A 26,196-nucleotide genomic window follows, 5' to 3' on the forward strand; every position below is an offset into this window, starting at 1 on the left:
GTTCGTGAGGCAACAAGAGGGAGCAATACTCTTGATCTGATTATCAGTAGTGATTCTTCATGCATTAAGAACCTGCAGATAAATGAACCACTAGGTGGCAGTGATCACAGTGTGTTGAAGTGGGATTTACTCAAGGAGGTAACTACCATCAGAGGTAAAGGGAAGGGTTTTTGTTTTCGTAAAGGCGACTATGATGGTCTGAGACAGTATTTAAATTCTATACAGTGGGACCAACTGATGATGTTACCAACAGCAAACTCAAAATGGGAAGCATTCAAGGAACTAATCTTGGAGGCTACCAAACTTTACATACCAACTAAGAAATATTGTTCAAGGTTTAGGCCTAAATGGTTGTCAGATGAACTAATGAGACATGTGGCAGAGAAGAAAAATGCATGGGATACATACAAATTAATGGGTGACATGGAAGCCTATGATAGATATAAGTTGGTCTGTAACCAAGTCACAAAGGAGATTAGGCAGGCAAAGGCAGTCTATGAAAAATCCTTGGCAAAGGATGCAAAGAAAAACAGAAAAGAGTTCTTTACATACTTGAACTCGAAAAGGAAAGGGATGAATCAGATTGGTCCACTGGATATTGATGGTTCAACAGTTGAGGATCCTGCTCAGGTGGCTAACAATCTAAACGAGTATTTTGCATCTACATTCACGCATGAGGAGTTATTCAGGAAGGAGAATGATGTAGGTAAAGTAAACATTGGCAGTGAGCTGGATGATTTTGTAATAACTGAGAGGAAAGTGGAGGAGAGATTGTTGAGGATAAACATAAAAAAGGCACCTGGGGTGGATGGGATCTATCCAGTTATATTAAAGGAGGCAGCAAAGGAAGTATGCAAACCCCTAGCCATAATTATGAGAGCTTCTTTGGACTCAGGGGAGGTGCCCATAGACTGGAGATGTGCAAATGTAACCCCAATTCACAAAGGAGGATCAAAGGCTGACACAAGTAATTATAGACCTGTTAGTTTAACTTCTGTTCCAGGTAAATTAATGGAGGCACTGGTTAAAGAAGCACTGCAGGATCATCTAGACAAGAATTCAGTTATAGCTCAGATACAGCATGGTTTTGTTAAGGGCAGGTCTTGCCTGACCAATTTGATTGGATACTATGATGTAGTCACAAAAGAACTGGATGCAGGGAATAACTTTGATATTATATATTTGGATCTTAGAAAGGCTTTTGATACTGTTGCACATGGAAGACTGCTGCACAAATTGGAGCAGTGTGGCATTGGAGGCAAATTGCTGCTATGGATAAGGGGATGGTTGAGTGGCAGAAGACAGAGAGTGGTAATCAATGGACACTGCTCAACGTGGACTAATGTTATTAGTGGAGTTCCTCAAGGTTCAGTGTTGGGTCCGTTGTTGTTTTCGGTGTTTATGAATGATATTGATGATGGGATATCAAGTTTAATGTCCAAGTTTGCAGATGATACAAAGGTTGGCAGGGTCGTTAAGGACAATACTGACGCTATGCTGCTGCAACAGGATCTGGAAAGGTTGAACAGATGGGCTGAGAGGTGGCAAATGAGGTTTAACATCGACAAATGTAAAGTGCTGCATATGGGAAACAGTAACCCCAGAGCAACGTATCAACTCTGCGGTACTACACTGACAGTGGTGGAGAATGAAAAGGACCTGGGGGTAATTGTGCAGGCAGATATGAAGTTCTCTGAGCAGTGCAGACGAGCTGCAAGAGTAGCTCATGGTGTCTTGTCAATGATATACAGGAATTTTTCTAGCAGGGATAAGGAGGTGATTATTCCCTTGTATAAGGCAATGGTAAGGCCACATCTTGAGTACTGTATACAGGTCTGGAGGCCTCATTTCAAGAAGGATGTAGAGCTGCTGGAACGGGTACAGAGAAGGGCAACAAGATGAGTAAATGGAACAAAGGGTTACTCTTACGAAGAAAGGCTTAAGTTTTGCAAATTACAGAGTTTGGAGACTAGGCACCGGCGAGGTGATCTGATAGAGGTGTATAAGGCTTTGAATGGTTTGAGCATGCTCAATGCCAATGGGATTCTTCATCTTTCTCAGAATAATCACCTCAGAGGGCATAAATTCAAATTGAGGAAGGACGGATGTCGGATAGATGTGTGGAAATTTGCCTTTGGCCAGCGGGTGGTTGGTTGGTGGAACCGACTTCCATCACTTGTTGTTGAAGTTGATAGCCTAAACAAATTTAAAGCTCAACTGGACAGGTATTTCGTACGAACGGAGGGGTGAAATGGGAGTGGTTTTTTTTTTTTTTTTTTTGGCTGATGCTGAATAAGCTTGCTTTCTTGCATCATATGCCTCTGCTAATGCTAATGCTAAGATTAATTCTTTGAATGCTTCCCATTTTGAGTTTGCTGTTGGTAACATCATCAGTTGGTCCCACTGTATAGAATTTAAAAACTGTCTCAGACCACCATATTCGCCTTTACGAAAGCAAAAACCCTTCCCTTTACCCCTGATGGTAGTTACCTCTTTGAATAAATTCCAATTCAGCACACGGTGATCACTGCCACCAGTGGTTCCTTTATCTGCAGATTCTTAATGCATGAAGAATCATTACCAATAATCAGATCAAGAGTATTACTCCCTCTAGTTGCCTTTATTGGATGATTGTAGAAAACAATCATCCAAGAAGTCCACAAAAGGCTTACTAGTGTGTGAATGACCAACCCACAAATTCCAATCAATATCTGGGAAATTAAAATCCCCCATTATAAGACTCCCTGATTTACTGGCCCACTCTATTTCCCTGTACAGTTTCTTATTATAGTCATCAGAGTCATTAGGCCTATAACACACTCCCACTCTCAATTTTGATCTCCCAATGCTTATGTCACACCAAACTGACTCGACACTGCACTGCCCAGCGATATCGACTGGCTTCACTACCTTGGATTTTATGTGTTTCTTAACTAATAGTATCATCCCTCCTCCCTTCATATTCTGTCTGTTCTTTCTGTATGTACACATTGTACTCCCCAAATTCCATTTCTGTATTCCTTATATCTGTGTGACACCACATCTCAGATATCCAAACAATATATTTTTCACGATGCCAGAACTTCCAATATCACTCTGTTTGTGATTCAATTAGTGATTCTAAAGAAAAAAAAGGGCAGGTTACTCCCCCCCCCACTTCAGGAGGGTTTCAATCTCCCATGAGATTCAACTTCTACTCCAGACCGATAACACCCACTGTCTGTTTACCGAGTGAGCAACAATACAAATGCCATTACGGCAAAGTACTTTTACCGATAAATTTCATCGAACTTTTGCGTGCTTCTCGCGCAGGCTTTCTTTACCCCATGGTCAACTATAAATTATTCTGTGGAATAAATGTATCAAATAAATGCAACATTATGATTATACTTGTAAGGATCATTTTTCTACTGCACCTCCATGGTAATGATCAATTAAAATCAAACCATAAGAATGAAAATAGAAGGAAAGTGCCACTTTCCTTAGGTAGCACAAATATGTGACTCCTGCTCAAGGAGATAAACTAAAATAAAGACAGAACATTCAAGCACCACTTCTTCAGGTAATATCATTTCTTTTGGGTTCAAAAAGGATTGTATTTCATTGCTATCAAATGCTAGAAAATGTCAGTGGAGGTACATATATGATCTGATAATAGAATAAGAAAAAACAAACAAACCAGACTGATAAAACATAATGTCATGTCCACTATCCTCTATAGTTTAAATTAATAGAAACAAAATGAAAACATGTGTCAACTCTATCAGTCAATAGACCTAAACTAAATGAGATATGAATGTTAACTCAGAAAACCAAATTATAGTGTCTTTATTTTAGTTCATTTGTTGTACAGTTGGCATTCATCCTTTGATGGGTGTGTGGGTGCATTGTGGGTGGGTGTGGGATGCATCCCTTGGTGAATGGCACATTTCTTCCTTTTATTGTTTTTATTATTTTATTTTAATATGAGCATTAAAATCTTTATTGGAGGCTAGGCATCAAATTTTCACTTCAGTAAGTGAACTTAGCGTTGCCTTTATTTAATGTAGTTATTCAGTAGTGTAATTAGCATTCCTACCATAGTTGGTTGAGAATCACTGTTTTAGGCTTTTAAATTTTTACTTAAGTTAAAAAATAAAATAACTCTTGCCATTACAATAATTATATTTTTATTTGCACCTTATAATAAGATGAACAAAATACAAATGTAAAAATGGTGATGTAATCCTTTATATATTTAAGTTGAACTTGAGCATAGAACTACTGACTGGAAAAAAAGATCAATTAAATACTGATATGCAGCTTACTTCCTAAATGTTGGGATGTCAAAACCACCTGTGACCATTTACACATTATAAGATTATTTTTGCTTTTAAGAATAACCAATATTATGAAAATGATATTTTATTATATGCTGTGCAAGATTATATTTATGAGAAAAAAACAAAAAATCTGTGATAAAATTTTAGTTTTGGAACTGTAATTTGTCTAAAATTATTCAGTGTGATAGAATGCTAAGTAATATTCTTTTGGGTATATCATTTCAGATGAACCAGGTAAACCAGGAAGACCTGATGTTACTAACTGGGATAGTGATCATGTTGATTTAAAATGGATACCCCCTGAAAAGGATGGAGGTGCTCCCGTTACTGGCTATATTATTGAAAAAAGAAAGAAAGGTACTCATAAGTGGCATAAAGCTAAAGAAGTTCCAGGAAATCAGTCATCAGCCACTGTACCAGATTTGGAAGAAAGAGAAGAGTATGAATTTAGAGTAAAAGCTGTTAATAAAGCTGGTGTTGGTGAGCCAAGTGACCCATCAAAGACAGTCATTGCCAAACCTCGATTCTGTAAGTACTTAATAGAAGAAAAGAAAAATTCATATTAAGAGTATCTGTATTTATTTCCATTGTTTCTTTTATTGATGAATGAATTATTATTATTATTGCTCTTATATTATTTCTCCCTGATTGGGGGTTCCAGCTCATGATGGGAATTGATACCAAGTACACACGGTGGTTGTTGTCATGTCTCATGTTACTGTTGGTCGAGGAACTCTCTGACTAACCTACAGGTTTTCAGAATTGCGACCTTCAGTAGTTCCTTGTAGGTGTTCGCTGGGAGACCTATTGCTGCTATGCTGTTATGTAAGCTCTTTGGCACCATGCCTGTGGTTGACACGATGATCAGGGTGGTCATTCCTTGTTGTATATGCCACATCTCTTTGATCTCCTGTCTTAGATTCGTGTCCTTCCTGATTTTTTTCCCCATGGGTTTTCTGCAGGTTGCCAATGTTGGGTACCGCTATATCAATCAGATAGGTAGCCTTTTCCTTTTTGTCCACAAGGGTTATGTCCGGTCTGTTGTGCAGGATTGTCCTATCCTTTATTTTATGGCACGGTCCAGTACAGCTTGTGGGTTGGGGTCTCTAGTACTGCTTGGGGTTCATCCTTGTAGTATGGTACACTTTCTTCGATCAACTGATATTTCCTTGCTAGCTTCTGATGTATTATATTGGCTACCTGGTTGTGTCTATGAGTGTACTCAGTCTGGGTACACTAATAGAATTATTATTATTATATATTATTTCTCCCTGATTGCAGGTTCCACCTCGTGATGGGTACTCCTACCAAGTACACAGGGTAGTTGTTGTTATGTCTGGTATTACTGTTGGTCGAGAAACTTCCTGACTATCCTACAGGTGTTCAGGATTGTGACTTTCTGGAGTACCTTGTAAGTGTTTGCTGGGAGACCTATTGCTACTAGGCTGTTATGTAGGATCTTTGGCATCATACCAGTGGTTGACACGATGATCGGGATAGTCATTACTTGTTGCATATGCCATATCACTTTGATCGCCTGTCATAGGTTCGTGTACTTCCTGATTTTTTCCCCCATGGGTTTTCTGCAGGTTGCCGGTGTTGGGTACCGCTATGTCATTGGGATAGATAGCCTTTTCCTTCTTGTCCACAAGGGTTATGTCCTATCTGTTTTGTGGGATTGTCCTATCTGTTATTATGGCACAGTCCCAGTACAGCTTGTGGGTTGGGATCTCTAGTACTGCCTGGGGATCGTACTTGTAGTACGATACACTTTCTTCGATCAACTAGCTTCTGATGTATTATCCTGGCTATATTTCCATGCTAGCTTCTGATGTATTATCCTGGCTACCTGGTCGTGTCAATGAGGGTACTCAATCTGGGTGACCACCTTGCATCCCACGGTGATGTGTTGGATCATTTCTGAGGCCAGGTGGCATCATCGAACATCATCTAACACTCCGGGCTCCTTGGCAATGCATTTTCTATAGTTCTTGGTGTTGATTACCTGGTCTTGGATGGCGAGCATGAATCCTTCAGTCTCAGGGAAGAGCGTCCGGCTCGTGAACCATGCATTGGAAGCAATTTTATCTATGTGATCCTGATAGAGATCATTGTAGTGTCTTCCACGGTGTACCTTCTCTGCGCATCTTTCTATCTTCGTTTGTACCTCCTGGTTGAGGGGGGGGGACTTCTCGCTTAGGTTGAATGGGGTATACCGCTTGTCTATCTTCCGTATGGCCTGGTGGAATGCTGAAGTAATCCTTCAGGTTAACTATTGCTGTCTTCTGTTGCTCAATGAGGTCTATCAGGCCCCTTCCTCGTTCTTCCTAGGCAATTGTCAGTCTCTCCATGGCAGCTCTCGGGTGCTGTTGGCGGCTCTTGGTCATCATTGTCCTTGTCTTTCTCATGATATCCTCCAGCTCAGTGTTAGTCCAATCTATGACCCCGAAGGCTTTAACAGTGTTCCCTCCATTCAGCTTTGCTTTCAGTAGGCTTCTGAGTTTCTGATGGTATTTTTCGGTCAGGTAGGCCTTAATTTCCTTGTGCTGTAACTGCTGAGCCTGCATCATCCCCAAGTACTTGTAGGCCTCTCCTTCTGCCATGGCTTGGATTTCTTTACCACTCTGCAGCTGGTAGTTTCGATTGACTAATTTTCCGTGACGAAATCCGTGGGTCTTGCATTTATCTAGACCAAATTCCATCCTAATATCCTTGTGAATTCTTCGGTGATCTGGAGTAGTTGCTGAAGGGTGCTTGTCGGTTCCCAAGTAGAACTTGATGTCATCCATATACATCATGTGGGTGAGGGTGTGCAGGTTCTTCCTTCCATCCTTCTTTGAAGTTATATCCGTACTTGCTACTGTGAAGCATGTTAGATATCAGGTTAAGTGCTTGACAGAACCACAATGAGCTCAGGGCATTTCCCTGAAAGATTCCTCTTCTGATGGGGATTGGCCTGGTTGTGATGTTTTCGACCTTAATGATGGAACTTCATTTCGTCATCGTTTCTCCTAGGAAGTTTGTCACTATCGGATTGACTAGATTTTCAGCGCCTCTATTAGCCAACTATGAGGCACAGAGTCGAAGGTCTTGCAGCAATTGATGTAGGCTGTGTACATGTTGCGCCGCTTCTTGTATGCTTGCTCCGTAACTGCACCATCTATGGTTAATTTCTCCCTTTTTTTTTTTTTTTTTATGTGAACCCCAAACACGAGAGGTATTAGAACCTATAGTACTTAGTACCATGCTTGGGTTGGAGGTTGAGAAGACGAAAGAAGATATTTGTTGACATTGGACTTGAACTTCTGTAGATTGTAATTTTCAGGAAATACATATGAAGGAAGGTTGTTCCATAAAACGGCAGTTGAATGAATAAATGAGGAAGACGAAAAGTTGGTTCTGTGGGTTTGAAGCTGGACAGTAAATGGATGTTGCCTGGTGGCGGCATGTGTTCGGACTGTTTTGAAAGAGAGAGCAGGAATTATAGAAGCCAATTCAGAAGAACAGTGCCCATGGAACTATCTGTAGAAGAGGCATGCAGCAGAAACAGTATGTCTATGAGACAGCGAGTGGAGAGGCTCTGTTAGAGATGAATCATTAATTAACCTAACTGCCCTCTTCTGAATGGAATCAAGAAGCCTGAGAGAGGTTTTGGGGGCACCACCCCAGATGTGGGAACAATATTCCATGGCAGGGCGGATTTGCGATTTATACAGAGTGAGCAGCTGTTTGGAAGAAAAGTAGCGCCGAGAGCGAAAGAGAAAACCAAGTTTTTTAGATGCAGAGGAAGCAGTGTTAGTAATGTGCTTGTGCCAGTGCCAAGAGAGATTAGAAGTCAGGGTAATCCCCAAAAGAGATATATCATTTTGCCTAGAAATCGGAGTGTCACTAAAGATAAGCATAGGAGCAGAAGAATCCTTTTTGAGAGATATAAGACAAGACTGAGTTTAAGAAGAGTTGAAATCAACTAAGTTGTCTGTGTCCCACTGGAGAATTACCTGAAGATCGGTATTTAAGGAATTGGTAGCAGATTTTCGAGAAGTTGAAGCTGATTGAGCAGGACAAGGTTTCTCAAAATGGAAAGTGGAATGCAATGTGCTATCATCGGCAAAACTATGGATTGGATTTCCAGTTAATGGAAGAAGGTCATTAATATACAAGAGGAAAAGAGTGGGGGAAAGAACTGAACCTTGGGGGACACCGGCATTAGTGGAGAAGTTAGAAGACAAAGAGCCATCTACCATCACCCTCAGTGAGTGATCAGAGAGAAAACTGGATAATCAATTACAAAAAGCAGTTGGCAAACCATAAGATGGAAGCTTGTTTAGAAGACCTTTATGCCAAACACGATCAAAAGCCTTTGAGATGTCAAGAGCATCTACCTGTGTTTCACCAAACCTTTCCATTGAATTAGTCCATAAATGGGTAACATAAGCCAGAATATCACCAGTGGATCGACACTGACAGAATCCATACTGGCGATCGTTGATCAGACGGAAGGTTTCTAGGTAGTTTAAGAGTTGGCGGTTAATTGATTTCTCCATTACTTTAGAAAGAGTAGAAGTGATTGCAATGTGATGATAATTGGATGGGAGGGACTTGTCACCTTTTTTATGAACTGGCTGGATATGAGCAAATTTCCAAGCAGAAGGAAAAACACCTTTGGAATAAGAAAGTGAAAAAAGGTGGCAAAGAATAGGAGTAAGTTCAGGAGCACAGGTTTTGAGAACAAGTGGAGAAATACCATCAGGACCTGGAGCTTTCTTAGCATCGAGATTCATCAAAATCCTTCTGATATCCTTTTGACGGAAGACCACAGGAGGCATTGATTGGAGTGTGTTGGGAATGGTGGGAGGTGTTTTACCAAGATCATTATACATGAGCTGGAAGAAAAATGGGATGCTAGCAGGTCAGCTTTATCCTTGGCTGAAGTGACAACAGAACCATCTGATTTGGACAGAGGTGGGAGCAGCGATGGGCAAAAGTTGCAGCCAATAGCTTTGGCAAGAGACCAGAATGCTCGGCTACCATTAGGGCAAGAAGCAAGTTTTCTACTCTTAGCCTGTTCAAACTCTAGTTTGGACTGATTAATAACTGCTTTACAATTGTTGCTAGCTTTGGTGTAGGCAGAAAATGAAACTGAAGAATTAGAAACAAGCCAATTACGATATGCAACATTCTTCTCTTGAACATCCTTAGCACATTTATTGGAAAACCAAGGTTTAGATAAAGGACGAGATTTTAAAGTGGAGTGCAGGATTCCATTCCTGCAAGAATAATTTCACTGACACGATCTGAACAAACGTTGACATCAGAAGTTTTGAAACATTAATCCGACCAAGGAAAAGAAGAAAAGAAGTCTCGCAGGTCATCCCATTTTGTATTCTTGTAATGCCAAACAACAAGAGGTTGGGAATAGCCATGAGATAAAGGTTCCATCGGAGAAGAGACAATCACCAAGTTGTGATCTGAAGTGCCTAAAGGACCTCTCACTTCAACTGTGTACTTAGAAGGGTTGTTTGTGAGAAAAAGATCAAGCGTATTGGCTTTATGATTAGGATTGTCCGGCATTTGTGTAGGTAAATGAACAATCTGTGCTAGGTCATTAGTAATTGCAAAAGCCTCAGAATCTCGACCTGCTGGGTCGGTGTGACTAGAAAACGGAAGCCAGCTGGAGTTGTGAACATTAAAATCACCAAGGAAAATTACCTCACTGTTAGGAAAGTTGGACTGGAGAAAGTCAAGTTGCAAAGAGAGGAAGTCAAAGAGCTCCAAGTGATTAGTGGAGTTGGGAGAACGGTAGAGACAACAGATGAATTTGACACATTGAGGTAGAGAGATTTTAAGCCAGAGAAGATCAAAGAGAGGAGATTCCAAATTGCTAAGTCTCTGACAGGGAATATCAGAACAGGCATATGCACAAGTACCACCTTTGAGGCAAAAGGAATCATACAGCGAATAATTTGGGCATCTGAGATGAGCAGTAGTTGAATCAACCAATAACTGAGATTCTGTCAGAAAAAGTACATGGGGTTTGGCAGACTGCAAGTGGGAATGGACATCGTTAAGATTAGAATTGAGACCACGTATATTTGTGAAATGAATTAGGAAGTGCTTCTGGGAATCATATGGAGCAGGGAAGTAAAACATAACAGCCGAGCCACCTGGATAGAACTAGAACACAAGAAAACCAAGGGCATACAAGAAATGAGAGGATGGGAGATTTGGGAAGAAGAAGTAAAACAGACGATCAAGAACTCTTGCTACCTTTTCTGCTGTTTGGCCATTATGCTCTGGCTCTCCAAGTGGTCTGTTATCTTCCTGGTTATGCAGCAGACAGGATCTTGTACATTGTTGGTTGGCAGGTAATTGGCAAATATTTCACCGCATTTCTTGTATCTTCATCTTTTGGCTTCAGATTTGTGATTTCTTGAGTGAGAAACTTCGGGTTTGTCTCTGGGTGCCTTATCATTCAGGTGACCTGCTCTGCCAGGTGCTTGTGTGTGCAAGTGAGCTTCTTGTACCAGTAATTGTGGACGTTATGTATTCCTGGAGTTTGCCAGTTGTGAGAACTCTTGATCGTCTGTTTTACTTCTTCTTCCCAAATCTCCCATCCTCTCATTTCTTTTACGCCCTTGGTTTTCTTGTGTTCTAGTTCTATCCAGGTGGCTCGGCTGTTATGTTTTACTTCCCTGCTCCATATGATTCCCAGAAATCCTCAATCGTCTTCTTCTTTGGTGGTCCGTTCCCTTGTTTCCCATTTTCTCCGAGATTCCTGTAGAATCCTCTTTGGTCCTTATCGTAGATTCGATTGTTTATTTTCCTCTTGGAGTTCTCTTTGTATCGGCGTAGTCTCTTGCTGAGTGCAAGGAGGTTCTGCTTCAGTGTGTCCAAGTACTCTCCTATTCTCTGATTTTTTGTCTCATATTTGCTGTGGACACTGTCTCTCTTGAGGATGCTCTTCACTTTTTCAATTAATTTCTTACTCCTATTGCCCCGTTGGTACTGGGTAAATTGGCCTACCTTGACTCTTAATTCTTCTACCTTCTGCTGAAGTCTTCTTTCCCAAGCTGGTGGTTCCTTCTGTTTTTGGTTCTTCTGCTGCTGGTCTCTCGCTTCTCTTCCATTAATCCTTCTGTCTGCTACCACAGCACCATACACGGCTGTGTGGATGGCTTCCAGTGTTGCACCATTGCTGTTGAGGTAATGCAGTATTCTGTGCCGATTCAGTTGGTCTGTGACTCTCCACAGGGTTCTATTCGGCCTCTGCTTCGGTATCACGAGTCTTTGTGTGGGTCTATTCCTTTGAATTCTGCTAGGGCCTTCTTCCACTCATCCTCTATTCTGTATATCATGACCTCGTCTGTTTTCACTTCAGCTGCTGGTGGTTATATTTCCTCTTGCTCTTCTGCCTCTGGTTCGGTGTTGGTATGTTCTTCTTCCTCTGGTTCCATATTCTTTATCCTTTGTAGTTGATCGCTCATGTCCCGCTTGATTTTTTCCAATCTTGCAGGGGCTATTAGGTTCTTAGTGACGATGGTCCTTCTCTGGTCTACTATTTGCTGTTCGGTAAACTGAATATCCGGGAATCATTCCAGCCACTTGGTATGTAGTCTCGTCCTGTAAGTTGTCATTTTGTTCTCCAGCTTCGTTATTTCGTAGTATGCTTGCATGATGTATGTATTCATTTCGATGCTCCACTTCATGCCTTGGCATTTTCTCCCTTCCTGGGTGGTCACTAGCTAGTGACCACCCAGGAAGGGAGAAACATTAGTTGCGCAGGAAGCACTTCCAGTTGGTGGGGCTGGATGGTCTTGCCCTTCTCTTGTGGTAGCCATATGGGGGACAGCACCACTCGCTCCACTGTCTTCCTCGGGAGACTGTTTCTGATTTTTCGAACTGACATGCTGCCTAAGGCCTGAACGCAAGTGAATTTATCCACGCTCGATGTAGTATGATTAATATTTCTCTGCGACATCATCCATTATTTGATAGTGGGTCTGTTTAGCTTTGGCTTATGTCCAGTGGTAGTTCTCACGAGTGACGCCAGATGGCATCACAATCTGCCTTAGTCGCCACTCCAACCTTGGGGTAGGTAGGTCCCTTGGAACAACTTTCACAATGTTTATTTATTTTATTAATTTTTTATTACTATTAATTTACTTATTATTATTATTCTAATTTATTACTATTATTATTATACCGGTCTCCCAGTGTGATGGAGTCGCGTTCGCTTCCAGCATCAGGCTGGTAGTCCAGTGTCATAACCACTGGACTATCGTGCCCCTATTATTATTATTATTATTATTATTATTCCCCCGCTAGAGCGCTAAGTGTAAGCATGTCTACTGTATCAACGCTTTTAGAGAAAATTGGAAATAATTGCCATTTTGATAAATTCTTTCTTTAGTTGTTTATTTCATGCAAGTAAATTATCTGAAACGTCCTGTGTTGGCTACTCTGAAGTTTTGCAAACATGTATCAAAATATTTGCAAAAAAGTGCAACCTACCGCTGCACGTGCAAGAAGGGGTATGTCATGGCTGCAACAATGGGTATCATTATAGATGCTCATTGAAGGAGGCAACCTATAAAGGAATGGCGAAGCATAAGAAACAGCAGTGGAGGTATATATTGTGCAGGAAAGAAGAGAGGGAAGAAAGAAGTGAAAATTCCTACTTGGCAGAGGAATTTCACTATTTGCTGCATCCAACAAACGAACAAAATGAAGACCTAAAGGTAATACAAAAGCAGGCGAACACCCAAAATATGGAAGAGATACTAAGGAAGGATTGACTCGATAGAGCAGCAGTTGTTATCAAATAACGTAAAAATAGTAGGATTAACTGGATTAGCAGGCCAAGATCTAAAGCTTGTAATACAGCAGCTAGAACATGCATTGAAGCTACAGCACAAATAACACTATTACATACCCTACAATAAGAAATCAAACGACAAGACTACACTAATTGTGAAATTCTCAAATCATGTGGTAAAGGCAAAACGGATGAGAAAGGCAAAGGAGATCTGACTGACAGCAAATGAAGTACATCAGAACAATAGCAATATTCCAATCTACATAAATGACCACTTAACAGCTCACCTCAAGCAATTGTTCTGGGAAACAAAACAATTAGTAAAAACTCACAGTTACAAATTTTTATGGGTGAAACATGGAAGGATCTATGTGAAAAAGAATGAATCTTCAAGAGCCATTAGAATTCTGGGTTCAAAGGATCTGAAGTAATTAAAATAGACTTTTTAATTGTGAATAATTGTGACTTCCTGAAATCTAGATCTAAGGTAAAATTAAGACATCAGGTATGCTTTTTGAGGAATCACAGATTTACAATTCACCTTTACATTTTTTAAATAATCCTAGTATACAAGCACTTATAATTGATAAGAATCAGTTCTTTATGGTAACTCTGAATATCAGGTCATTAAGAAAAAATTGGTTTAACTTCTTGCAATATATTAATGCAATGAAAGAATATATTTCATGTATAGTCTTAAGAGAGGTTAACATAAAAAGTGATGAAATTTCAAATTATAACATACAAGGTTATGACAAGGTCTATATTTTGAGAGAACTGAGAAGGGGTGGAGGAATAATAACATACTATAGAACATGCTTTAGGGCAATACCGGTTATCCACTTAACTTAGTCTTATGAAAACTGTTGTGTAAAATTATTGGGAGATAATCCAGAAAACACATTCATGATTTGTGCGTTTTATAGGCCACCATCAGATTCAATAAACAGCTTCCTAATAGAATTAGATAACAATTTTGCAATGGGATGACATGCAGACTGAAAAGACCGTACTGGTAGGAGATTTCAATATTAATTTACTAACCGATGAAATGGATAATGTGATACTCAGATACTCTGCAATCTTAAACAACTATGGATTTGAACATACCTTATTTGGAATAACTAGGCAACAAAGGATGGAGGGTGATAGAACAGTAAGCTCTTGTTTAGATCACCTTATAACAAATATCAAGTTAAAGTATGCTAATTCATACATACTCTTAAATCAACTTTCAGATCACAGAACATGTATACTAATAGTAGATATCTATTCAAAACAACACCCATGTGAAGTTAAAAAATTAACAAATACTATGAAGAAAAATTATTTATCAACAGGGAAACTGAAACAGAACATAGATAACTTGTTAATACAAGAGCAGGTAACTCGCACAACAAATGTAAATGTCTTTTCAAATAAGATAATACAAATGATAAACAATCTGAGGTTTAATTTCGAGAGAAAAGCAAATCACTCAGCCTGCAATATAAACACTAGGAGTAGCAGGATCAAGCTTAAGAAACCTTGGATGCCTAAAGAAATAGAAGAATTAATGGTACAAAGGGATAAATATTTCAGGCAGTATAGAAATTGTCCATCAAAGATAGAACATTATCAAAATTATAATACACTCAGAAATAAATTGACAGGTATGATAAGAAAAGAAAAAAACACTTATTACAATCAACTTTTTATGGATAAGAAGATTACACAAAAGGAAAAATGGAACGTTATAAATAACCTGTTAAGTACAAGGAAGAAAAAAAAACAAGGGGAAATCAAATTAAAACACTATTAGAAAAGATTATGAGGCTGCAAATAGCTGTAATAGACTCAACAGATATAATACACATTATTGTATTGCCAAGTTTCCTTTACTAAACAAGATCTTCCTCAGGTAGTAAACTCTTGTGTAGTCTTAACTCTACAATATACTGAGATTCTTAAGATTATAGAATATTTAAAGAACAAGAAATCTTATGGACTGGACAGTATTACAGAAACAGAAGTAAAGAGGAACAAAGAACAGTTCTCTGTTCTCCTGGTTGAGCTTATAGTACGGATGTTAGAGTCGGGAAGCTGTCCTACAAATTTACTTTCATTTAAGATAATTCCTATATATAAAAAGGAACCACCTGATGACCTTTGCAATTACAGACCAATAACAATACAGTCAGTTATAAATAAAATAATAGAAAATTATATATTTTCCCATATAAGCAAATACTTACATTAATATGGGTTGTTAAACAACTCTCTATTCTCATATCAGAAGAATAAGAGCACACAAATATTATTAGAGAACTTAGCATTAGCATTAGTAGAGTCATATGATGCAAGAAAGAAAGCTTATACAGCATCAGCCAAAAAAAAAAAAAAAAACCTTTCACTTCACCCCTCCGTTCGTTCGAAATACCTGTCCAGCTGAGCCTTGAATTTATTTAGGCTATCAACTTCCACAACAAGGGATGGAAGTCTGTTCCACCAACCAACTACCCACTGGCTAAAGGCAAATTTCCGCACATCTATCCTACATCTGTCTTTCCTCAATTTGAATTTATGCCCTCTCAGGTGATTATTCTGAGCAAGAGGCAGTATCCCATCAGCATTGAGCATGCTCAAACCATTCAAGGCTTTGTACACCTCTATCAGATCACCTCGCCGGTGCCTAGTCTCCAGACACTGTAATTCGCAAAACTTAAGCCTTTCTTCGTAAGAGCACCCCTTTGTTCCATTCACTAATCTTGTTGCCCTTCTCTGTACTCGCTCCAGCAGCTCTACATCCTTCTTGAAATGAGGCCTCCAAACCTGTATACAGTACTCAAGGTGAGGCCTGACCATTGCCTTATACAAGGGAATAATCACCTCCTTATCCCTGCTAGAAAAATTCCTGTATATCATTGATAAGACGCCATGAACTACTCCTGCAGCCCATCTGCACTGCTCAGAGAACTTCATATCTGCCTGCACAATTACCCCCGGGTCCTTTTTATTCTCTACCACTGTCAGTGTAGTACCACAGAGTTGATACATTGCTCTGGGGTTGCTGTTTCCTATATGTAGTACTTTACATTTGTCGATGTTAAACTTCATTTGCCACCTCTCAGCCCATCTGCTCAACCTTTCCAGATCCTGTTGCAGCAGTGTCCTTAACAACCCTGCCAACCTTTTTTTTATCATCTGCAAACTTGGACATTAAGCTTGATATACCATCATCAATATTATTGATGATGGTATATCAAGTAGTAGACTTTTTCAACTTACACTTAAACAACAATAACTTCATATTAATTTTATTTATAGATTTGACCAAAGCTTATGACTTAATTGATATCCCAATATTGCAACGGAAATTACTGAAATATGGTATTAGGGGAAGAATCAATCAACTCTTAGCAAGTTATCAAAATAATCAAATTTAATCAAAATAAAAATAACAGTTGAAGTAGAAAATACAAGGGGAAAATCATGCAATGTAAACAGAGGAGTACCTCAGGGCACTCATGCTGGGCCAATCATGTTCAACATCTATATAAATGACATATTCAAAGTAATAAAGAACTCATTTATAAAAATTTATGCAGATGATATAATCTTATATACAATTGGAAGCAATCTGACAAAAATGGCAAAAGACTTACAGCAGGATGCAATACATTTGCAAACTTGGTTGCATGATAATAAATTAGCACTCAGCTTTGATAAAACAATTTTTTTGGTAATAAGACCTCCTCATCAAACCTTGGACATTCATCCCTCTATCAAATTACACAAACATGAATGCTTACATAATCAGAATTTTGAGAAATGCAAACGTCAAACTGTGGAAGAAGTCTCAAATCACTGTTACCTTGGGTTATGGATTGACTACAGTCTGAGTTGGGCAAGACAAATAACAAATTTGTACAAAAAAATGAGATTTTATATGTACTTTTTTTACTACATTAAGAATAAGTTAAATCTTAGGACAAAAGTTACATTATATTATGCATTAGTGGACTCCCAACTCAATTACTTAGTAAATGTATGGGCACCAGCAAATTTAACCTAATTAACCTAATTAACAGGATTTTGAGACTTTTAATGGGGACAAACTCTTGGAATGACCTGAATAAGAGAAGGCAATTTTTGTTAAAATACAAAATACTGTATCTAGCGCAAAAACTGAAGCTAAATTTATTCCTGAAAAATCTTAACACTATTAATGAAGAGTCGAATCTACAAAGGAATGTCACACATAATTTAAGGACCCCAAAAGCAATTACTTTGCCTCACCCTAGGGTACTAAATAGATTTGGAGATAGGCATACAATGAATATAATAAACAACTTGCTGGCTAGTGTTGATTTCAGGCTCAGGAGAAGTTATCCATCTCCAAATTAAAATTTCTAATAAGAAAATTCTTGATACTCAATGATTCAGTGGATTAAAATAGCTATACAGATAAATTACTATCTCTGTTTACAGTGTGGAATGTACTATGAGTTGTGACTTAATTGTCTTTTCTGTTAGAAAACAAATTTGTATACAAACTTGTTATAAAGGAAAAACTACAACTTGTTGTCAAGAAATTCACTTTTTTAACAAGTTCATCTATTGTAAACTTATTATCTTGTTAAATAAATTATATTGTATTGTATTATTATTATTATTATTATTATTAGCTATATGGTGCACAGAAGCCTGAGGCTTATGCTGCACCAGCCAAAAAAAAAAAAAATCCCAAGTTACCCTGAGAGAGAGAGAGAGAGAGTCAAAGCAGAAGGGAATCACGAATAAAGAGAAGAATAATAATATCTAGCTCAGGACCCTGGGTTGGCCAAGTCCATGCTCATTAGTACAATAAACCTTCAGTATTCTCAGTGGATATGTTCCTGGAATGTTCTGAAAATATTAAGACCAGAGTCTCTGGAAAATGGAGGGTTAGATAATAATTCCCCACAAAAATGAAGGAAAATGTTTATGATCAACAAGAATTAACATATAATATATGCAATAACCATGTGTATAACCACTCTGAATATAAAGATTGATACAAATATGTTCACTCTTTATATATTGATAATATTATTTATTATTCAGCAGTCCAACAAAGCACCTTTACTGAAATTGATCACTTGCAAACTCAACTAAATATATAATTTCCATATGAGATTGGGTGTGTAAGTGTAACTTCAAACTTAGTTTCCAACTTTCATTTCGAATTCTGCAACCATTATCATTTCTATTGTTGAAATAGGAATGATATAGGTGCTGCTTGATAGTTTTTTGTGTAGCTTTATAGGAGTGCAATCAATGTTAGAAGTTAGAAGGTTTTTATTAGGTCCATAAATTTTTAGCAATACAAACATGATTTTTAATATAACTGTATCACACAGCATATAATTTAAATTCGCATAATTTGTACTGCCTTAAAATAAGCAAAATAGCATTATTATTTTCACTACTCTTAGTTTTGTGTGTTTGTTTTAAGTTAAATTTGGAGTAAACTCATGCCTCAGACTTGAGCATCAAAGCAAAGAGCACAAAATAGTGAAATGCTTCAGTTTGGAGAACTGCTGATGGCATTTCTCATAGGGCTCAGGATTATATAATATGCATTGCTTAGTCCATCTTTGCAAAGCTCCTCTAGGAGGGCATGATACTGTCATAGAGGAGGGCATGATACTGTCATTGCAAATGAGCACACACAAATGTGCTCAATTGTAATGAGCACATTTGTGTGTGCTCATTGCAAATATCATGAGAGTAAGCACAAACTTAGCATTCCATTGTGTTTGAGAGTAAGCACAAACAGCATTCCATTGTGTTTGAGAGTAAGCACAAACTCAGCATTCTGATAGGCATGTATGAGGACTTGAAGAGTGACATTGATGCCCTCAAAGGATTAAAAGAGAGGGACTCATCAAGGATTAATCTGCCCACCTAGCATCAGTCAACAAAAATGGCATCCTCCACAGCAGAGATCCTTGGTCCTACAAGAAATATTTATAGTTGGTGACTTAAAGTCATGAAAATGGGCAATATATTGTACAAAAAGGAAAGGTGGAATAGGACAGGGTATGTGTACCAGGGACCAAAGTTGATAATGATGTAGAGCAGCTATAAACTTTAAAAGGCACAAAAGGAGGTATTGTTTACATGTTGGTACTAATGACATTAAGACTTGGAGAGTTGAGGACTTAATTAATGAATCCTGAACTCTCCAAAGTGTCTGCAGTCTGCCCATAGGAGGGAATATATGAGTCTTGTCAATCATTTTATCCCTAGAGAGACTTTTCAAGTCTCATGGGGTAATATTTTTCTCAGCATGGTTTGTGCTCATTAGCAGGAGCAAATATTTTTACAAGAATAGTGTACACTCAGATAGAATGTGCAAAAATATTTGCTGATGCTATCGAGGCAGTGTTAGGTGGGTCAGAAAGCTGCTAGCTTTGTGGGAAACACAGACTAATAGATTAACAGCAGCCATAAGCATATGTGACAGGATCCTTGTCCTGCTTCTTTTGGAATTGCAGCAACCTATGCTAGAAAATGAAGTGTTGGGGATTTGAAGGCATGCAAGGGAACATCATGGGCTGTGTTAGGTTTACTAAGAGTAAAAATGGGTGGATGTATACTTGTCTGTATACAAATGTTAGAAGTGCAGTAAATAAATTTGATGAATTTGAAGATCTGATTAAGTCATCAAATGCAGACACTGTGGGGATATTGGAAATATGGTGTCACTCACATATAAAGGATACAGAATTTAAATGTGGTGACTGCAATTTGTATAGATAGGACATGTGTATATTTAAGTGTGTAATTGTAAGGGCAGCACTAGGAACTACATTTCAACTCTCCCACATATGCACTGTGATGATCAAACTATAAAAAAGGCCATATGTTTGTATGTGTTGTGTGTATGAAATTTGTTGGCTGTTATTTGGGCCTCTTTTCCACCAGGAAGCAGTGATCACCAGGAAAGCTGCTTCCCAGTGCCTCCTTGGCACAAGGAACCGGACCTCTACTATCATTAACTGAGGCACCTCAGTAGCCAGGTGGGTAGGAGCAGCAGTGTGTAGTACACGCTTCTTGATTAGACCAGGGTTCGAGCCTGTGACCACCAAATACGGAGGATGCGGGAAGGTCAGGGAATGACCACTGCATATCCCTGGAGCAATATGGCCTTAGTTGCTAATGCTCCTAAAAACCAAATAACAAACAACAACATACTATCATTAACTGCCCCATGGATAGGTGTGATCCCACACCACTGGAGGTAATGCTATACCAGTGTGTGCGAACAATAGGAGAAAAAAAAATTGAAGGTAGAAAAGAAGATCCCATATTCCCAATGGCCTTGACTGAAAAACACTGGGAAAAGCAAAAATAGGAAAGAGGAAAGGTACAAGAACTTTTTCAGACTTGTTTATAGTTAAATATATAAAAGTAAATGTGAATTTACTTTTAAATTTTATACTCCATCAAAATAAACCATAAAAAATAATTCATTGAATGACCGTAATTCAGGTAGCAAGAGCTTAAAATGTGAGAATTATGACAAAAAATATGCACTTAGTCAAGGCTTAATGAAAATGGCACTTACCTCAATGATCCATTATAGTCACATGATTTGTGAAAGGGATGTAGGATATTTTCTAATTAAAAACTAAAATCAAAAGTTAAATATCATGGATTAAAACTAGAAATTAAAAAATTAAGCCCAGAGGAGGAAGAGGTGCACCACGTCATCCTCTAGTTGTCAATTGTAAAACTGTGAAAGTTATGATAAATTAAAATGGAAATAAGGCCAATAGTCGTGAACGATTGGCTTTCATTAAGATCATCTTCAGTTGGCACTAGAGAAGGTTGAACAGAGAATCGGCGTGAACTTTAAGTATACCCGAAATGATTTGCTGAAATTTTCAATGCTCATGAGATTCCAAATAGGGGAAAAGGAGATCGGAAGTTTAGTGTTTAGGACGTCGAGATTAGTATTAAGACAGCACCATTCTGTTATGAGGGTTTCGTATTGAAGGAGCTTATAGCTTGAATTTAATTTAATAATGGTAATTTCAGCATCGAATGAGGGGTTATGATTGTAAGTGCACACATGCTGAGAGAGCTCCGTATTTCCTTGATCCGTCCAGAAACTATTAATGTGATAGTATGCGCATGTATTTGTGATGGTGGATGATCCAGATTTGTTGGTAGTGCTCCCGATGTAACATGTGATTAAACATGAATAAGAAGTTACAATTTCTTAACTAGAAGGAATTATAAACATATAAACTTACAAATTTTAGGAACCAAAAAAAGACATAATTAGCACTATCATTACATACAGTAAGATTGCCATATTTAATGACATAACTGATCATACAAACTCTTGTCCTTAAGAGTTTGTTATGATCATAACAAATTGAACAAAAATCCATAATCTCTCTATACATTAAAAAAGTTTTCCTCCTAGTGATATTTATTCAAGCCAGTAGGAGAAGAGGGCGGAGAAATTACATTACTTATTCTAGTCAATGGGAGAAGAGGGCGGGGCAACTGCATCACTACAAATGCGCAGGTAAACAATTACATAGGTCATTTCCTGATTAGATTTCTATCAATGCATTATAATGTTAGTATATTAACATAATGTTATTATTATACAAATAATAACATTATACAATACAAAACTATACAAATATTTACAAAAAACTAAACTATTTACAGTCATACCTCTGCTATATTGGGACGATGGGTCCCTTCATCAGCTGACATTAATATACAAAAAACGTTACAATGGAACATCAAATGATGCCAGATGTGGTCATGTATTAGACAGTGAAGCAATGCACGAGCTTGGTGGACGTTAAATGGAAGGAAACAAATGGATTACTGGGCAGAATCAGACATTTGCTTTTGAAACTGTAGAGTGCATATGTGGGACGCATTGCAAGACAACTGCCTCCATAAAGAAGGGACCTGATATAGTTTGTATATTTGTAAATAGTTTAGTATTTTGTAAATATTTTAAATATTTGTATAGTTTGTAAATATTTTAGTCCTGCTCTTTGAGATGCAACAATATTCCTCGTGCATTGTGGAACCTGAAGCAAAATGCCTTTTCCTAAGTGACCTATGTAAACACAGGTAAATAATTACATAATGATATTTATTCGACCTCGAGACTGCCACATTGTGGGAGTGGGGTAGCCAATGGGAGAAGAGGGATGCGGATCACATGGTACAAGGGTTTTTTTTTTTTTTTTTTGGTAGTTGTTGGCGCATCGGCTTCTGTGGCCATAATGCACCTCCCAAGGTTTTTGCAGTACTTTGATCCAAGCCCGAGGCGGGATTCGAACCCGCGACCTTTGGGTTGCCAGGCAGGCACTTTACCCACCCGGCTAGCCCGGTCGGCATGGTACAAGTGGGCAAGGCAGTTAAGTCACTACAAATCACAGGTAAATAATTACATAGGTCATTTCCTGATTTGATATCGATCAATGCATTTCAACAGGTGTGTCTTTTACATAGAAAAGATTTGAATTACTTCGTCATACCTCTACATTTTATGTAGAAAAGCATGCATGGGGATTTGTGAGCAAAGTAAGCAGGGGCAGAGCCCCCAGTACACATTAAAGTAATTATACCTGATAACACAACTGATTCAAAGATCAAATTTTTTACCATAAGAGTTTAGTAAAATCAAAACCAGTTGAGCAAAATTATCATTCTTGTTAAAATCGATTCAGCAGATGGATGTGAAAATGCATGTATTAGATTTAAGAAAAGTTGCATTGTATTTATGGTGTTAAAATTGTAACATTGAAAATATATAACAATGAGAACAATTAAGATGCAAATTTATGTTAAGATGTTTAAGGTAAGCGTGTAAGTATATTTTTATATACTTACACGCTTACAAAGCAGATGACCATTTTAGTATAAAGTACAAATTGAAATTAGTTGATCTTCAATTTATATAACAAAAATACATTTAAACACAGGTAAATTTTGTCTGTGGAGCCAGTATAATAACTTTGAGAAATTTATCTTAAGGTATTCATTTATATCTTAAGATGAAAAGAATATCACAAAAAATTTAACAATATATATACAAGAGTATGCAAGCTGAGTGGCGAGGAGCAGGAGATGCTTTGAGCATGTACTATTACCGCACATGCTCAAGGAGCATAGGCGGCAATAGCACATGCTCTTTAAGTTATTTTGAGATGAGGGATTCAAACCCTGACTGCTAAATACAGTTAGTCTACCACCCTGCACTGTACCAGCATGGCAGATTATGAATCATTCCCTTAACATGACTTCCTGAGGAGGCCTCAACCCTGCAGTGGATTGACAATGGCTGCAGATTTATTTATTATTATTTATACAATGTGTACATTGTATAAATTATAAGGGGTTACAAATGTGTTTAAATAACAGAAAATTCATCACAATTAAAAAAAGATAAGAATTGCAGGTGATTTATATTTAAGTTGAGTGTAGAGTAAATTATATTATGCAGTAGAAAAACCTTATTAGAGAAAGCCTTGAAAGGCATGAAAACTGATAAGATTTTCAAGTAATTTAAGTTCTTGACCAGGATGGATAGATTCAGCAATATTAAAAAGCTTTCATCTTTATTCAGAGTAAAAGGGACAGTGTAAAAGAATATGAGCCCAGTCTTCTAAATTTCCATGAAGACATAAATCAGTAGTAGACAGATTAAAATGTAACAGTTTTTGATTGAAAGAACTGTTGGCCAATTAATAAGAAATTGGTGTATAAACTGGGTAGACCACTTGTTAGTATTTTTATTAATGTGGTGTCAGGAATAAAATTTTTGGTTGTAAGGCCTTTAGTAGAATGAAACTAATATGATTACCAGAGTGAATAAAACCATTATTTGCCAGCAGTGAGTTTTTCATTCTTAGAGGAAGCAAGTGGATCTAACTGAACACCATCAAAATCAAGCTTTAAATGGAACCTGAGTCCTTAAAAATTCAATGAAGATCTGAAGGAATGAATCCAGATAGTACCTGAAAGGCTAGTACTGCCAGTACTGCAGGCCCCAAGAATAATAACTAAAATATTTCTTTGAGTAGACTCTAAGTTGTCTTGAACTGTGAGTAGCATGGAAAACTGCAAAAGCAAGAGAACTTGCTCTTTAAACCCCAGTATAGCCTAGTGATAGACAGTTTGTGGGGTAAATTTCTTGAGCTTGTTATTTAAATGAATAAGATGATGGAGAAACGTCAATCTATTGTCTATTGTATGACCTAAATACTTACCTGTGGAGACAAAAGGGATAGAGCAACTATTAATTTGACTAGAGGGAATGAGAGGAGTATAAAGTACGTTGAAAACAACCATTTACATTTTAGTATGTAAAATTTTTGACTTGTTTAAAGACCAAGTGAATAATTCATTTAAGACATAATTAGAATTGATTCAAGTTGAGAGTGTGAGTTACCAAAAAAAAAAGGAAAGTAAGTCAAGATCATCAGCACACACAAATCAAGTGTATTTATTAAACTCATTCAGGAGCCAGTGATTCAATACAAGATTCCAGATCAAGGGCTGAAGAATTGACCCTTGAGGGCATTCATGAAATACTTGTTTAGTAAAGGATTAATAATGAGAAGCAATGGTAACATAACATTCAAAAAAGTAATCATGAGTCATGAGTTAATTTGAAAAGATTAAGGGGCAGTGAAGAAGTCGGAAACATTCAACAGTTATCCCCCCCATCCCCCAGAGGAACTCGCCCTCCATTTCAACAATAATATAGCAAGAACATATTTATCATCATTTTCTTAACTGAATTAAGTTAGGAAAATTATATAAAACACCTTCACTACCAATACCATATTGGCTAAATGAAAAACTATTTACTTTTGGAGCAAATGGATGGGAAAAGTGGGAGGAGGTTTTTTTGTTTTTTTTTTTGGCTGATGCTGTATAAGCTTGCTTTCTTGCATCATGTGCCTCTACTAATGCTAATGCTATTATTTTTGAGCAAAAGAGAGTCAATGTGGTAAGAAATTGATATATCACTTTAATAATGCTGATTTCCAAAAGGTCAGAAATACCGATAAATGTTTATTGAAAAGTGATACAAGGAATTCATGCAATTTAGAATAGAAATTTATAATGAACTCACCTTCAATTAAATCAGCATTGGGGCTTTGGTTAGGTTTAATCCTGGCAATAGCCAGCTCAATTTCTGATGGTAAAATGGTGTAAACTAATCAATGTTAAGTTGTTGAACATAAGTATGAATAGGTAGAATGGTGTAAACTAATCAATGTTAAGTTGATGAACAGGTAAATCTGCAGAAGAATCATCTGAAAGGAGCAGAACATTGACAATAAATTCAACATGGATGACCAAGAAATAGATTCAGACTCATTTGTAATTATAGAAAATTTTAAGTTGGAAAATGAAGCTTTTTGTGGGAAATTTTATAAATTTTGCTCCATGAATTTTTATTTCCTGTTCTCAAAGACAGATGTACACCAAGTTTTTTGCTTACTATTATAAATCAATTTATGTTTATCATATTGTGTTTTAAATATGAGTTAAATGGGTTTCAACTGTTGGCATTCTTCAGAATGAGATCTACGACAGTTTGTTTGTGGTAATAAAAAACATCTGTGTGCATCAGAGAGTTCACTATTCCACCAAGGGTGTAATATTTTTCATTTTAAATTTCTTTTAGGTAAAGGCTGAAACTGGTTTAAGAAAAGTTATTTGAACATAAGAAGTAAGTTCATAGGAGTTACAGTGCTGGAGGGAGAGAATCAAAATTTGAAAATTTAGAATGCAGAATATCAAAAGATTTATTCCATTTGATTTTTTTTTTGAGAGAGAAGCAAGTTAAAAATAGATGGTGGTTGAGTAAGAGACATTAGGATCAGAAATCTTAAAGAGGATCATTCTGTGGTCCAGTTGATTCAATTTGAGACAAACGCACCATGAATTAATTAAAGGAAATATTGAGGTAGAAACAGAAGCCAGATCAATATGAGATTGCCCCGAAGAGCAAGAATAAATATGGGGCATACCAGG

General features: G+C 37.6%; 1 protein-coding gene across 2 annotated transcripts in view; it reads left to right on the plus strand.

Annotated features, from left to right (window-relative positions):
* Window positions 1-26,196, plus strand: part of LOC150079033 (twitchin-like) — a 2,795,346-nt gene that overhangs the window by 1,196,830 nt on the left and 1,572,320 nt on the right. For both annotated transcript variants that reach the window (XM_090382361.1, XM_090382360.1), the window contains one exon: window positions 4,548-4,850. In XM_090382361.1, coding sequence (XP_090238487.1) covers window positions 4,548-4,850 — 303 coding nt within the window. The remainder of the gene's footprint in view (window positions 1-4,547; window positions 4,851-26,196) is intronic.

This window comes from Mastigoproctus giganteus, chromosome 10 (assembly GCF_048544385.1).
Source record: "Mastigoproctus giganteus isolate SK-2022 chromosome 10, ASM4854438v1, whole genome shotgun sequence".
Lineage (NCBI taxonomy): Eukaryota > Metazoa > Arthropoda > Arachnida > Uropygi > Thelyphonidae > Mastigoproctus > Mastigoproctus giganteus.